This window comes from Orcinus orca, chromosome 5 (genome assembly GCF_937001465.1).
Source record: "Orcinus orca chromosome 5, mOrcOrc1.1, whole genome shotgun sequence".
In the NCBI taxonomy this organism is placed as follows: Eukaryota; Metazoa; Chordata; class Mammalia; order Artiodactyla; family Delphinidae; genus Orcinus; species Orcinus orca.
In genome coordinates this window covers 15,324,626-15,338,366 of record NC_064563.1, presented here as the reverse complement: position 1 = coordinate 15,338,366, position 13,741 = coordinate 15,324,626, and the positions used below count along the sequence as shown (strand labels likewise).

General features: G+C 36.2%; 1 protein-coding gene across 2 annotated transcripts; it reads right to left on the bottom strand.

The window, feature by feature from the left end:
- Window positions 1–9,891: 9,891 nt before the first annotated feature.
- On the bottom strand, window positions 9,892–12,998 carry STRIT1 (small transmembrane regulator of ion transport 1). Of its 2 annotated transcripts, none has more exons than XM_033412222.2 (3): window positions 12,615–12,757; window positions 10,076–10,174; window positions 9,892–9,976 (listed from the first exon to the last, which is right to left on the bottom strand). In XM_033412222.2, exons 1-2 carry the CDS (start codon window positions 12,625–12,627, stop codon window positions 10,080–10,082), a joined length of 108 nt encoding a protein of 35 aa, XP_033268113.1. In that variant the 5' UTR covers window positions 12,628–12,757; the 3' UTR covers window positions 9,892–9,976; window positions 10,076–10,079. The 2 variants fall into 2 exon arrangements, with proteins under 2 accessions (XP_033268113.1, XP_049566181.1); XM_049710224.1 differs by lacking the exon at window positions 9,892–9,976 and adding an exon at window positions 12,901–12,998 and having other exon boundaries at window positions 10,072–10,174; window positions 12,615–12,814.
- Window positions 12,999–13,741: the final 743 nt, after the last annotated feature.

Below are 13,741 nucleotides of genomic sequence, written 5' to 3'. Positions count from 1 at the left end.
AAGTCCCTAAACTTGAAAGTTTTAAAATCATTACTTTCTAGAGACATATTCCAGGCAACCCCCAGGGAGAATTTCAGAGCTCCCACATCATCGTCACTGTACACCGCCTTTAGTGGATATACAATCAAGAATGGTGGGAAAGTGAATACATCAGCCTCTGCCTTAGAAGAAGAAGAAAAAGAAGCGGGGGAGGGGAGGAAAGAAGGTAGACTATTGAGCACCTCACCAAGGAGAGCTGTTTAGAGTGCTTTAACTACATGACGAGACAATCTAATGGGATACAGAAATATAAGCAATATAGATACGTGCAGCAGCATAAATAAGATCTAAATCATTTGCTGTAAGAGTACAATGCTCTCTGAAGCTCTACCAGGCTTAAATGCACAGGCTTTGAGACAGAATTTACTATAGCAGAAAGAATATACAACATAACATAGCGATCTCCAGGCTCAAAAGGTTACTGCCTGGGTTCAAGTTCTGATAGTGACAAACTGTGTGACTGGAGCTTGTTACTTAACCTCTCTGAATCTGTTTCTTCATCTTTAAATGAACATAAAAATCATACCTAGTTAAGAAAGCCATCATAAAGATTAGATGAGCTAACACAGGCAAAATTCTTAGAACAGTACTTGGCATGTGATTCAGAGCCCTAGGTCAAGAATTTAAGTTCAGCTGAGCTGGTGACCAGCTGTGAGATTTTGGGCAAGTCTACCTTCATAAGTCTCATTATACACATCTAGATACACTGAGCTTTCATGAGAATCAAGCAAAATAATGTATAAGAAAGCATTTTTACAATTATAACATGCAAACTATTTTGTAAATGCATTGAAATGATTTTTGGATTGATACCCACTAAATTGCTAATTGTGGTTATCTCTGACCAGGGAGTAGAATTAAAGATAGGTGAAGGGAATCTAAGCTTTTTACTTTCTTCTATAGTGTTTGAAATATGTTTAGAGAGAAGTCATTTATTGCATATGTACCTTTTGATGACAGTCTTCTGCATATGTTATTCTTATTAGAACTATGCAAGCATCTAAAAACTCTTGATATCTAGGGATTATAGTTTTACTTCCAAACGCCTGTGTAAATATCTCTGTACCGTACTGACAACATGAAAACTCTCAACTACTCTCCGTATCTGCAGATATAGAGAAAGGTTTAAAGTTCTATGGAGGAGATTCATGTTGAGCCAAAATTTAAAGGGTGGAAGGAAGTATCGACAGTTGTAGAAATGTAGGTGTTGGGAAGAGAGGTGGAGTATGTTAGGGCCAATAGTGGTTCTTTTTGGAACAGAATGTGCAGAAGTGGCCTAGAGCTATAAGAGAGAGCAGGCAGCCCAGATATAGAGCTGGTCAAGAACCTTAAGTTCTATGGTACAAGTTGCCTTTATACCAAGGGACTGTAAGAAATCTAAGAACTTGAAAACATTGCACAGAAATAACAGAAAATTATAGAAAACCAAAAGGAGTTTAAAAGAGGTAAGGGAGATCTTGCTAAAGGATTTAACTGTGGAGACCAAGAAGCATGAAAATGAAGTATTGCCCAGAAGAAACATGTAGCTGTCAATCCCTTATTTAGGTCAATGATTTCCTTCCCCTGAAATCTGGTGCATCACACAGTATAATTGGGGGGGGAAATCTGGTAATTTGGTGATCATATAGTATAGTTGAAGAACAATTTGTAATTCAAAATCAGAAGATGTGTGTTCAAGTCCTGGTTGTAATAATATTAACTATAATAATCATGAATAAGTCTCAACATCTCTGCACTCCAGTTCCCTTATCTCCACAGCATGGAGATGATGATAACATCTACTTCACAGAGTTGTTGGGTGCAATAAATAAGAATGTATGTAAGAAGTAATGAGGAAGTTTATGATACTAATAATGACTAAAATAATCTCATACAAATTGAACATTCAATAAGTGACAGACATTGTGCTAAGAGCTTCACAAACTTGATATGTCACATGAGGCTGTTTGGTTAAAGGCAATGTTCAGGCATTCATTCATTCACTTGACATATATCTGTTGGACATTTCCCTGTTATTTCCAGTGAATCCTACTTTGTCACGTGTCCTACACTGAAGAAGTTTACCATCTAGTGGTGGATGCAAAAGGGAAATTGTCTCACTTAGGAAGAATAAAGACCCTAGATGGGTGTGTGTGTGTATGTTTGGAGATATGGGTGGTCAGAGAAAGCTCTTACCAAGATGGTAATGTCTAAAGACACTGAATTCTAAGTAGTGCTTTTCAAATTGTTGGTCAAGTCACTGATTTTAAAATCAGTTTGGTGGGTTGAGACTTGTATTTTGTTTTAAATGATAACTGACCCTGCTTGTTTGTATCAGAGGACTCTGAGAATCCAGATATGTTACTAGGGTGGCAGTGAGATCCAAACAGTTCTCAGCCTGTTTGGCATCCTAATGGGGCCACTGAACTAAAGGCTTTTTGCAGAAACCTGAGCAGCCCCTGGAAGAACTCATCTCTGTCAGAGAAGGAGCCAGGCTTGAGGAGCTTGGTGCAGCAATTGTGAATTCAGTGTGGCGGGTGAGTCCGTCTAGGCCTGCCCTGGATGTATGTCTGGGTTCTAGGGAGAGAGAGGAGAGGCTGAGGATAAAAATGGAAAGAACTATTTAATTAAGCTCTGAGGCACATTGTGGCCTAGGCAGTACTGCTTTAGAACTCCACGAACAGCAACTTGACTGTAGACCACCACACAAATCCAATGAGAGCTCTGATGGGAGAGGTAGGGAGAAGCGGGAAAGCATCCATGGTGCCTGGGAGAAACTGTGGGGCTCTGCAGAGGAGAAGTAGTGACTAGAAGAAGCAGACATTTATTTATATGGCCCCGTGAGACCCTCCTGGGTTCCTCATCAGGAGGGAAGAAACAACTAGGGAAGTTTGAATTACTGGTATTAAAGGTGATCCCATTACTCTGCACAGGCTACTGAAAGTGGAAAAGTGTGTTGGTTAAATATGAGAATAGGAAAAGTGAGAGAATATTAAATAAAAGAACAGGAGCAGAAAGGGAAAAACAAAATTGGATGGATCTGGCCACTTGCTTGAAGAGGTGATCATACTCTGACTCCAAAGCAATCTGTCAACAGGCTCAAAAGCAAGTTTCTACCTTTAGCAACATAAATGAGGAATATGCCCAATGTCTACAACATGCTGATGAGATTACGAGGTTTATTAGACTAAGGGATTGCATTTTCTAAATCAAAATGCATCCTATCCTGAGTATACCTTCACATGATGCAGATGAGAGAAAATGTGGCTTTGAGCACATCAGTATGCAAACCACTAAGAAGCTTATTTCCATTTACTCTTCACTTCTGGACCAATTTTACAGAGCGAGTAACCTATAACAACTCAAAACAGTTTCTCCATGACCCTGTTTCATTCAGCATCAAGATTGCAATCAATATCTAATTTCCTTTAATATTCATAGACATAAGCTCCAAAAAGAACTTTGACAGATATATATTTGTGTCATTTGGAATTTTGAATTTATAACGGCATGTATGTCCAGCCCAAGAAAATGACTGAAAATGGACTTAAATCTAGGATAATGATGAAAGTCTTAAACTCTTGACTATTTCTGACCTTCTGAAAAAAAAAAAAAACCCAGCTCTGTGCCCACACAGGATTCATTCAGATGATTTATAAGAAATTGCATACCCATCTCACTTTTGCAAACCAAGAAATCACTTTCAAAAGAGAGTGGAATAAAAGTAAAACATTCATCCATCTCATTCTCTGGAAAATTACCAACTCAAAATATTATTCTTCAGCTTTCGGTATTCTTTCCTATAAAGGAATCTTAGGCCAATGTATATTTATGTTTTAAGTGGAATTCCTCTGCTTGTCCAAAAAAAAAAAAAGAAAGAAAGAAAAAGGGGGAGGCAATGTCTGAGAAACGGCAATAAGCAATAATAAGGGATAATAAAATAAATAGTAAAAATGGGAAATAATTTCCTCAGAAAATAAAAAGAGAAGATTTATTTAACTACAAGATCTACAGATAGACATTACAGTCTTCCCTGGGTATCTGCATGGGACTGATTCCAGGACCCCTGCAAATACCAAAATCCACAGATGCTCAAGTCCCTTACACAAAATGGCATAGTATTTGCATATAACTTATGCATATCTTCCTGTGTACTTTATTTTTTTATGTATCCAATTTTATCTTTTTAATTTAATCTTTATCTTATATTGAGGTATACTTGATTTACAATGTTGTGTTAGTTTCAGGTGTACAGCAATGTGATTTAGTTATATACATAAATATATCCACTCTTTTTTAGAGTCTTTTCCCATATAGGCCATTACAGAGTATTGAGTAGAGTTCCCCGTGCTATGCAGTTGGTCCTTGTTGACTATCTAACATATATATATATATATATATAGTAGTGTCTCTCTATATATAGTAGTGTCTATATGTTAATCCTGAACTCCTAATTTATCCCTTTCTCCCATCTTTCCCCTTTGGTAACCATAAGTTTGTTTTCAAAGTCTGTGAGTCTATTTCTGTTTTGTGAATAAGTTCATTTGTATCATCTTTTTAGATTCCACATATGAGTGATATCTTATTATCTTTGTCTTTCTCCATCTGACTTACTTCACTTAGTATGATAATCTCCAGGTCCATCCATGTTGCTGCAGATGGCATTATTTCATTCTTTTTTATGGCTGAGTAATATTCCAGTGTATATGTGTACCACAGCTTCTTTATCCATTCCTCTGTCAATGGACATTTAGGTTGCTTCCATGTTTTGGCTATTGTAAATAGTGCTGCAGTGAACACTGCAGTGCATATATCTTTTGAATTATGGTTTTCTCTGGGTAGCTGCTCAGGAGTAGAATTGCTGGGTCATATGATAGTTCTATTTTTAGTTTTTTAAGGAACCTCCATACTGTTCTCCATAGTGCCTGTACCAATTTACGTTCCCACCAACAGAGTAGGAGGGTTCTTTTTTCTCTACACCCTTTCCAGCATTTACTGTTTATAGATTTTTTGATGATGGTCATTCTGACCAGTGTGAGGTGATACCCCATTGTAGTTTTGATTTGCATTTCTCTAATAATTTGTGATGTTGAGCATCTTTTCATGTGCCTCTTGGCCATCTGTATGTCTTCTCTGGAGAAATGTCTATTTAGATATTCTGCCCATTTTTTGATTAGGTTATCTCTTTTTCGATATTGAGTTGCATGAGCTGTTTGTATATTTTGGAGATTAATCCCTTGTTGGTCACACAGTTTGTAAATATTTTCTCCCATTCTGTAGGTTGTCTTTTCATTTTGTTTATGGTTTCCTTTGCTGTGTAAAAGCTTTTAAGTTCAATTAGGTCCCATTTGTTTATTTTTGTTTTTATTTCTATTACTCTAGGAGACAGATCCAAAAAGATATTGCTGCAATTTATGCCAAAGAGTGTCCTGCCTATGTTTTCCTCTAAGAGTTTTATAGTATCTAGTCTTACATTTAAGTTTTTAATCCACTTTAAATCATTTCTATGTTCCTTATAATACCTAATACAATATAAATGCAATGCAAATAGTTGTAAATACAATGTAAATCTATGTAAATAGTTGCTGGCATGTAGCAAATTCAATTATTGCTTTTTGGAACTTTCTGGAATTTTTTCAAATATTTTAGATTTGCAGTTTGTTGTATCCACAATGCAGAACTCATGGTCACAGAGGGCCAACCGTAGATGGAAACATTACTGTGGGTTGTGCACAGGGATCTCACCTCTAACCTTCTATTCTCTAGTAAATTTCCTCAGCTCTACCAGGCTTGGTTGCTCATGAGGAGTTTCCTTAGATATTTCAAAACTCATTGGAATTTACCTCTTATTCCAGACATGGCTAGTAATAAAAAAGCTTTCTTTGAGAGGTTTTTATGTCCTAATTACAGTATAGAGAAAGTAGTATTCTCAGCTCTGACATCAATACATGCCTTGAGGGGGAGGGGCACAGAGTGAGGGTTGGTGATGATGTAAGGCCGAGCATTATGCAATCAGAAAATTTTAAGAAACAGTTAACTCATTAAACTCTTCTTCTCAAATAGTTATAGCTGCAGTTTGATAGAATGTAAGCTGAAGGTTTTGGAAATTTAAAAGCATATAAGATTCTATGCCTTGTGAAATCTGTATGTCATCACCTACCTAATCCTATTGCTCACAGATCAGTAATCACTTCTTTGAGAATTCCAATCCAGCTTACATTGCTCCAACGACATTTTGAAAGTTCAAAGTTAGGATATCAACATTGTGCATTCAAGAATATTGTAAGGGGGAAATAATTACCCATTTGCTACATATTTGTTAGTTGTCTGTTTTGTACTATGAGTTGGAGAGATGAGAAATAGATTCACTCATAAAGGGCTTCAATTTAACAGAGGAAAAAACTCACATATATGAAAATATTAGTGGACAAATAATATGTATCATTATACTTCATTTAATTAAAAAGTATAATGTAATATAAGCTAATATAATAAAGTGCTAATTTTTTGTTGCAGCTATAAACAGAAAAGTGGTTTGGATTTACTGATATAAGCTGTCATTGATCAGGGTCTCATGTACCAGGGAGTAATGCCTACATACACACACACATATATGATAGGTGTGTTTCCAAACTTCTGTGATACTAAAAATCACCTGGGGAATTGATTTCATAATAGGCCTTCTCTAGACCTAATGAAATGAACTCTCCAGAGCAGGAGCTTGAGAATCTGTCTTTTTAACAAATGACTCAATTGTTTCAGTTCAGGCAGGTTTAGAAAACACTGCAGTCCTCACAACAATCCCATGAAAATCTTCTTCTTCTTTTATAGTTGAGAAACTAAGGTTAGAGAGATTAATTAACTCCTCAAAGGACTCCCAAGTTAGAATACAACAATCTGACTTCCAAAACTTTTGGTCTTTTCACTGCACTAAGCTTTCTTTGTTCTCTGAGAAAATGATCAGGTTGGATGTGTAAACATGGAATTAAAATACTTATTATAGGGAAATTCATTTCTACTGCTGCTTAAAAACAACATTACAGTCTGCTTTAAAGTACTAAGGAAAAGAATATTGAGCCCTTGAAATAAGAAAGTCTTTGTCAAAGATAGATAGAAAATTAAGATTTATGGGAATGCTGAAGCTTTTTGTGTTCCAGGGAAAAGTTGTGCACACATTTGAACAAGAAATGAGATAACCTATAGCTTCAAAGGCCTAAAGAAAAGGACCAGTACGTGTGGAGAAAAAGACTACAGACTAAAGACAGTAAAGTTGTTCTGACGTAAAACATAGGTTGCCACAACTTTGTTTTATAACTTTCTAACCAAATGGCAGGACTCTGTGGTATACAAATGCAAGAAAGATGACAGGTGATGCAGGAATGGTGTCGGCAGAAAGATGTACAGAAAAACCCAGTCTCTAGCCAGGAAGAAAGCTAAAATATGAGTTGATGTCCTTAACCCCAAGGGAAACCAGAGCCCAGCTGTAAAGTAGCCTAAAACCTTTAGAAAGTTGGTGACAGCCCAGGGGCTACTTTACCTAGGGAGTCTTTTAATGGATTTCAGGAAATCCATTGAAATAGCATCTTGAAATAACATCTACAGTTTTGTCTGAATGTATGTATTCTGAGAAAGTCTACTGCTTTCATGGGTTTCTCATTAAAGTCTATAGCACAGAAAGATGTCAAGTGAATAAAAAGACCATATTTTTAATTAACTCAAACAGAATGTGAAGAAGGGAAAAAAAAATAATAGATGGTCTTGAAGCCCTCGCAAACCATATAAGCATCAGGGAAGTCTAGGGGATTCAGGTCAGGGGTGTACTTAAGAACTGGCTGTCCACTGGGAGGAAGCCCTGATTTATAGTACTTGTTGATTGCTGTGATGTAAATACTCCCATGTGGCCAGTTTCCAGCTGCCAATGAGATGTAACCTAACTTTCAAAATTCCTGAAAAGTTAACAATCAGCTTTCACAACACTGCAGGAGCCGTATCCAGTAGCCCTCTGATTCAAGATGAGTTCATTCTTCTCAAGTCTGGAGAAAACTAAAACTCGGTCAAGTTGTTAATGAAAATAGTCGAACCTAATTTTATACACATTTTATGTTAGCATTTTATAAATATTTCTTTAAACAGAAGTTTTTAAAAAGCTTTTTTGAAATGTTTAACCAAGTTTAAAAAATAAGAATCAGTGAATAAAGCCAAAGTTTTCTCTAATTGTTTTGATGAGATTAATTTCAGTAGGAAAATTAATTGAATAAAAAAGGATGCTATAATTACCAGGAAGAAACTGGGTCCCTTCTTGTCTTGGTCCACTTGGGCTGCTATTTCAAAACAACACTGACGGGTGGGTAGCTTATAAACAGCAAATGTTTTTTGCTCACAGTCTGGAGGCTGGACGTCCAAGATCAGGGTGCCAGCAAGGCCAGGTTCAAGTGAGGCCCTCTTCTAAGGTTGCAAACTTCTCATTGTGTCCTCACAAGGTGAAAGGGCTAGAGAGCTCTCTGGGCCTCTTTTATAAGGGTGTTAATCCCATTCATGAGGACTCCATACTCATGATCTAATCACCTCCCAATCCCAACCCTAACACCCAATACCATCGAAGTTGGGGGGTTAGGATTTCAATGTATGAATTTTGAGAGGACACAAACATTCAGACCATAGCACTTCTAGAGCAGTAGTTCTCAAATTATGGATTCTGGACAAGCAGCATCAACATTACCTGAAAACTTGTTAGAAATGAAATTCTCAGGCCCCCCACACCAGATCGCTGAATCAGAAACTCTGAGAGTGGGACCCAGCAACCTGTGTTTTAACAGGTCCTCCACCAATTTGATGTACTATTAGATTTGTTTCAATTTGCTTTAAATTTGGGGATTATGTTTTTCTTTTTCTTTGTTCTTTTAATTTATAAGATATTTACTTGATTCGAAAACAAGGGACACTCAGAGATATCTAGCCATTTTTGGCTCCTCTGTTCCAGTATTTTAGTATAAGCAGGTATGTGTGCATATTGGTATAACCCCTCATTTTTTACACAAAAGGTAGCATACATTGTTCTGTACCTGTTTTTTTCACCAAATACTTTGCCCTGGAGATAACATCACATCAGCATATAGAGAACCCCCTTCATTCATTCCTTTCTGCAGCTGCTTAAGTGCCACATTATGTAGATAAACTACAGTTTGTTAGTCTTCTATTAATAGATATTTGGCTTTTTCCAGGGTTTCGTTCTAACAGATTATGCCATAATGAATAGACTTGTGCATATACCATTTTGTATTTTTAGCAGTGTACCTGTGGAAATATCAATATTCTTAGAAGAGGGATAGCTGGGTCAAAAGTTAAATACATATGTAATTTTGGTATTTTGATTGCTGAACACCCCTAAAAATGTTGTACCATTTTGAATTTCTAAAGACAGTATATGAGAGTGCTTATTTCCCCACAACCTTACCAAGACATATATTGGTATATCTTCATTTTCTCCCATCTGACAGGTGAGTAATGGTTCTTCAATGCGGTGTTATTTACAGTTCTCTTATTGTAAGAGGTTAAGGGTCAAGTTTACATTCACATTTTCATTTTCTATGAACTGTCTCTTCTTATCTCTAGCTCATTTTTTCTGTTTCTCTGTTTTTTGAGGGGTGGCCAAAAAATTTAATGTAATTTAATTTAGCAAACTTTTTCCTATTGCTTATACATATTAAGTAGGAATATTTTTCCTACTCCCAGGTTGTAGAGAAATTCATCTATATTTTCTTATAGTTATTATTTGTACCCAGAATTTTAAACATGTTTCTGAAGAGATTCTTATGTCCACTGAAGTACCAGTTTACAAATGCAAGTTTTATAAACTGATGTCAAACATTGTAGTTATTTACATGAGAAACATTTAATAATCTGTCATTTCGTGCTTTTTTAAATTCTTCTAAATGATGTCAACCTGAAGTCTTCTTGCCTGCACGATAAAATGTTCCATTAGTAAAACAGAAAAGATTATTTCTGGAGTAATGTGTATTCTTTGTGAAGAAACATATTTAATTATTGAAAACTTTACCTTTCTAAGAGAAGACAACATAAACCATTACGATGCAGCCCACAATCCAGCCAATCAAGAGAAGAATAGGGACCAGAAGGTGTGAAAATGTAGCCGCTGCTGGAAAAAATAAGAGGAAGCAGATCAGGTAGGTCATGTTGGTATTAAATCTTCTGAATCAAAAGGATAAGAGGAAGTCTGATATAATATCAAGGGAAAAATACACTCTCTAATCACATCCATACAAGATTATTATTTTCTTTTCTACAAAGGGACTTGTGACTCAGCTGGGTATTTGGAATAGAAGACCTGTGTTCAAACCATAGGCCTTCCTTTTACAGTTATGTGACCTTGGACAATCCTGAGCTTGAACTTCCCTATTTGTAAGATACAGAGAATGAAACTTGTGATATACACCTCCCGGAGTTGTTGTGAGGATCAAATGGCATCACGTGTTTACAAAGGCTTTGTAAACTCTAATTACTGTGTGGGTGTGGGTGTAGTATATACAGAACAGATTCAAGCATTTGTTCAATAACACAGAGACCAGCTGTTTACATAGAAACACTGGAAAGTGACTCTGAGGTAATTCTTACTAAACTAGTCATAACATAGGGAAAGGTGTTGAAAATCATTCTTAGACTTGATAGCTGCCTTGATCATAGGAAAAGGAAAGCATTATACCTTATGTAATCATTGAGAAAAGATATTCTATTTTTTTAACTGGCTCAATACGGCAACCTACACTGATCCAACACACGCGTAAAAGACAAAAGTATAATAATTCCTCTTGTGTCTCCTATTTGTACCCTTACCTGTAAAACAGCAACTTATAAAAGTATCTTTTTTTAATATTCACTGCATCTCAATCTTGTTACAACCAATACACCACACAAAATGATTCAAAACAGCACAGAAACACATAGTATAGAATTAATGTCCCTGTGTTAAAGCCTCAGATATGTTCCTAATTGAAAAACACAGATTTTATGCCATTAGCTAACAAAGAAAATGCATATTCTTAGCAATTGCATTCCTATTACAATTTCCATCACTCTAAAAGTGAAATTTTTTAAGTGCTATTAAAATCATCAGGAAATGAGACACTTCTAAAATTAGAAGACACTCATAACAGCAAATATTCTGAAATTAAAATGGATTTTTATAGTTTAAATCTATTTTTCCAAAAGTTTTGGAGTCTCTCAACTCTCACAAGTTCAGCAGCTTTCCTTGCTTGTCCATCTCACTGTGACCTTGAACAAAGCGTTAACCTCTAAATGAAAAAAACCCTTTCTTTCTCGTTACCTGCCATGTGGTATTGCTTTAAGGATAAAGGAAACTTTATGATATGTTCTTTACTCTCATTTGGATGAAAGACTTTTTATGAATTAAGGTAGCATTACAGTGGAAGTACGTAGTAATTTCTTGAACTCCTATATTGATTTAGTATTTTTCCCAATTTCAAAGAACTTATAAATGCTCAATTAAAATATTGGAATTAACTTTTAAGTATTTTATACAAGCATATTTTAATACAGTTCTGAAATTTACATATAATAAAGCACTAAAAGTGTATCTCATTACTTATTATTCTTTGTAAAACAATACAATTGACTGTGCATTTAAATACTCAAAGTATACCTGCATTTGTGTTCTGTTAACAGTAGTGTTTTAAGTTTTATTATAATCTGTAGCATTGGTTTGAAATAGGAATATTTAGGAACACAACATACGCTGCATATGTCACACTAGTAACACAAATAAGCACAAAACCTCTTTTTAAATATGAACAGTAATTCCAAAATTCTTCTCTCCGGGTTTAAAACCTGGTGCCACCACGCTCTTATATGTGACCTCAAGCAAGTTACTAAACTTTGCTGTGCCTCAGTTTCCTTATCTATAAAACGGGAATGATGATAACACTTCATATCTCATGAGATTGTTGTCAGGATTAAAAGCATCAATTCCCATAGGCATTTGAAAACTTACTTGGACACTATATATATATATTCAGCCCATTTTATCATTTATTACAGTTAATCATTTTTCTTAAAAATAAAAAACATTTAAAAAACAGAAAAAAAGAAATTCAGATGTGAAGCATACTAAGCCTATTTTATTTATTTTTGTTTCAGAGTCAGAAAACACACTCAGAAAGGTAGAGGGATTTCCCCCAAACTCACATGGCCATTTAGTAGCAGATCTGGCACAGAATTCAAATGTCCTTAATGCTAGCCCAGCACACCACAACGCCTCAAATCCAGTACAACACTGGAGAATAACTGGTCTCTAACTCATCTTTCAAAACAAGCATGAACAAATTAAGCTCTTTTGTTTATCTGATCCTTTCGAAATTATTCACGTAACGTATAGACATGGTCCATAAATTGCGTATCTAATGCATTTTTTCAGCAACACTAACATATACGGTTAATGATCCTTTAGCAGAGATACCACACTCTTCAGAATAGCTAAGAAACAGAAAATATTGTGAAACAGAAAATAAACCAGGGAGCCTGGAGCCTTTTTTGCCAAGAGAGTTGGATGTCTTAAATCTTACCTTTTTCAGCCATTCTTCCTGTTGTGGGGTGGGCTGGTCAGGGCCACGCTTACCTCTTTGTTATTGTTATCCAGCATCTCTTTGAACTTTAAATAGACATCTGAAGAGTGTGACAGCTGCCTGACTCCTGGCTGCCAATTGTCTGGGTGATGTAAGACAGTGGAAAGCAGAACTCCTCTGTCGCTTTCTTTATCCTGTTACTGTGGAGGAAACAAGGGGCTACATGACCTAAACAATTAAGTTGAATTATCCTAACCCAGTGATAGGCAGATTTTTTTTAACTCACCCAGTGCCTCAGACAACATGAAGGAAATGTTGGGAAGGGGGTGTACAGAGGAAAGATGGCATTGCGTTTAGAGAAGTCCTATTAAAGAGGAAGGGTGGTATATTGGAAAGAAAGGACTTTGGAGTTGGAGAGACCTGGCTTCAAATTCCAATTCTGCTATTTCTGTAATAAAGGCCAGTTGCTTAACTGAGCATCAGCTTCTTTGATTTTAAAATAAAGATAGTAAGAGCTACCCAAGGAAGAAGTGTCATAAAGATGAAATGAAAAAGTTATATCAAATAGAGACAGTTCTTTATTATATTACAGAATACAAAAGATAAAATAGTGCCCCTTCCTATGAACCATTCTAAAAACAGAAAATTGTAGTATAAATGTCCTAGAAACTAAAACAATAAAACGCTGTGGTATTGCCTAGACTTTTCAGAGAGCAATCATAGCTTGTTGTTTTTATTAGCAATGTATAAAAATAGGACATTCCATTTTTCAAAGTCCAACCTGGCTTATGTAACATGACCTAGATTATGCTCTAGATTCTCATTGGAATAACTTTTGGGTCTGGATGGAAAGCTTTTGCAAAATGACCTTGTAACAGACTTTGAAAAAATCTAACACAAGACTGAGTGTCCTCCTCTGAAAACAAGATTTACCTGATCAGATCTACCTCCACACAGTTCCAAGAGTAATGTTTCCTGCAGATGACCACATGTCTCATCACTGGTCAAAACCCACCAATGGGGCTTCCCTGGTGGCGCAGTGGTTGAGAGTCCGCCTGCCGATGCAGGGGACACGGGTTTGTGCCCCGGTCCGGGAAGATCCCACATGCCGCAGAGCGGCTGGGCCT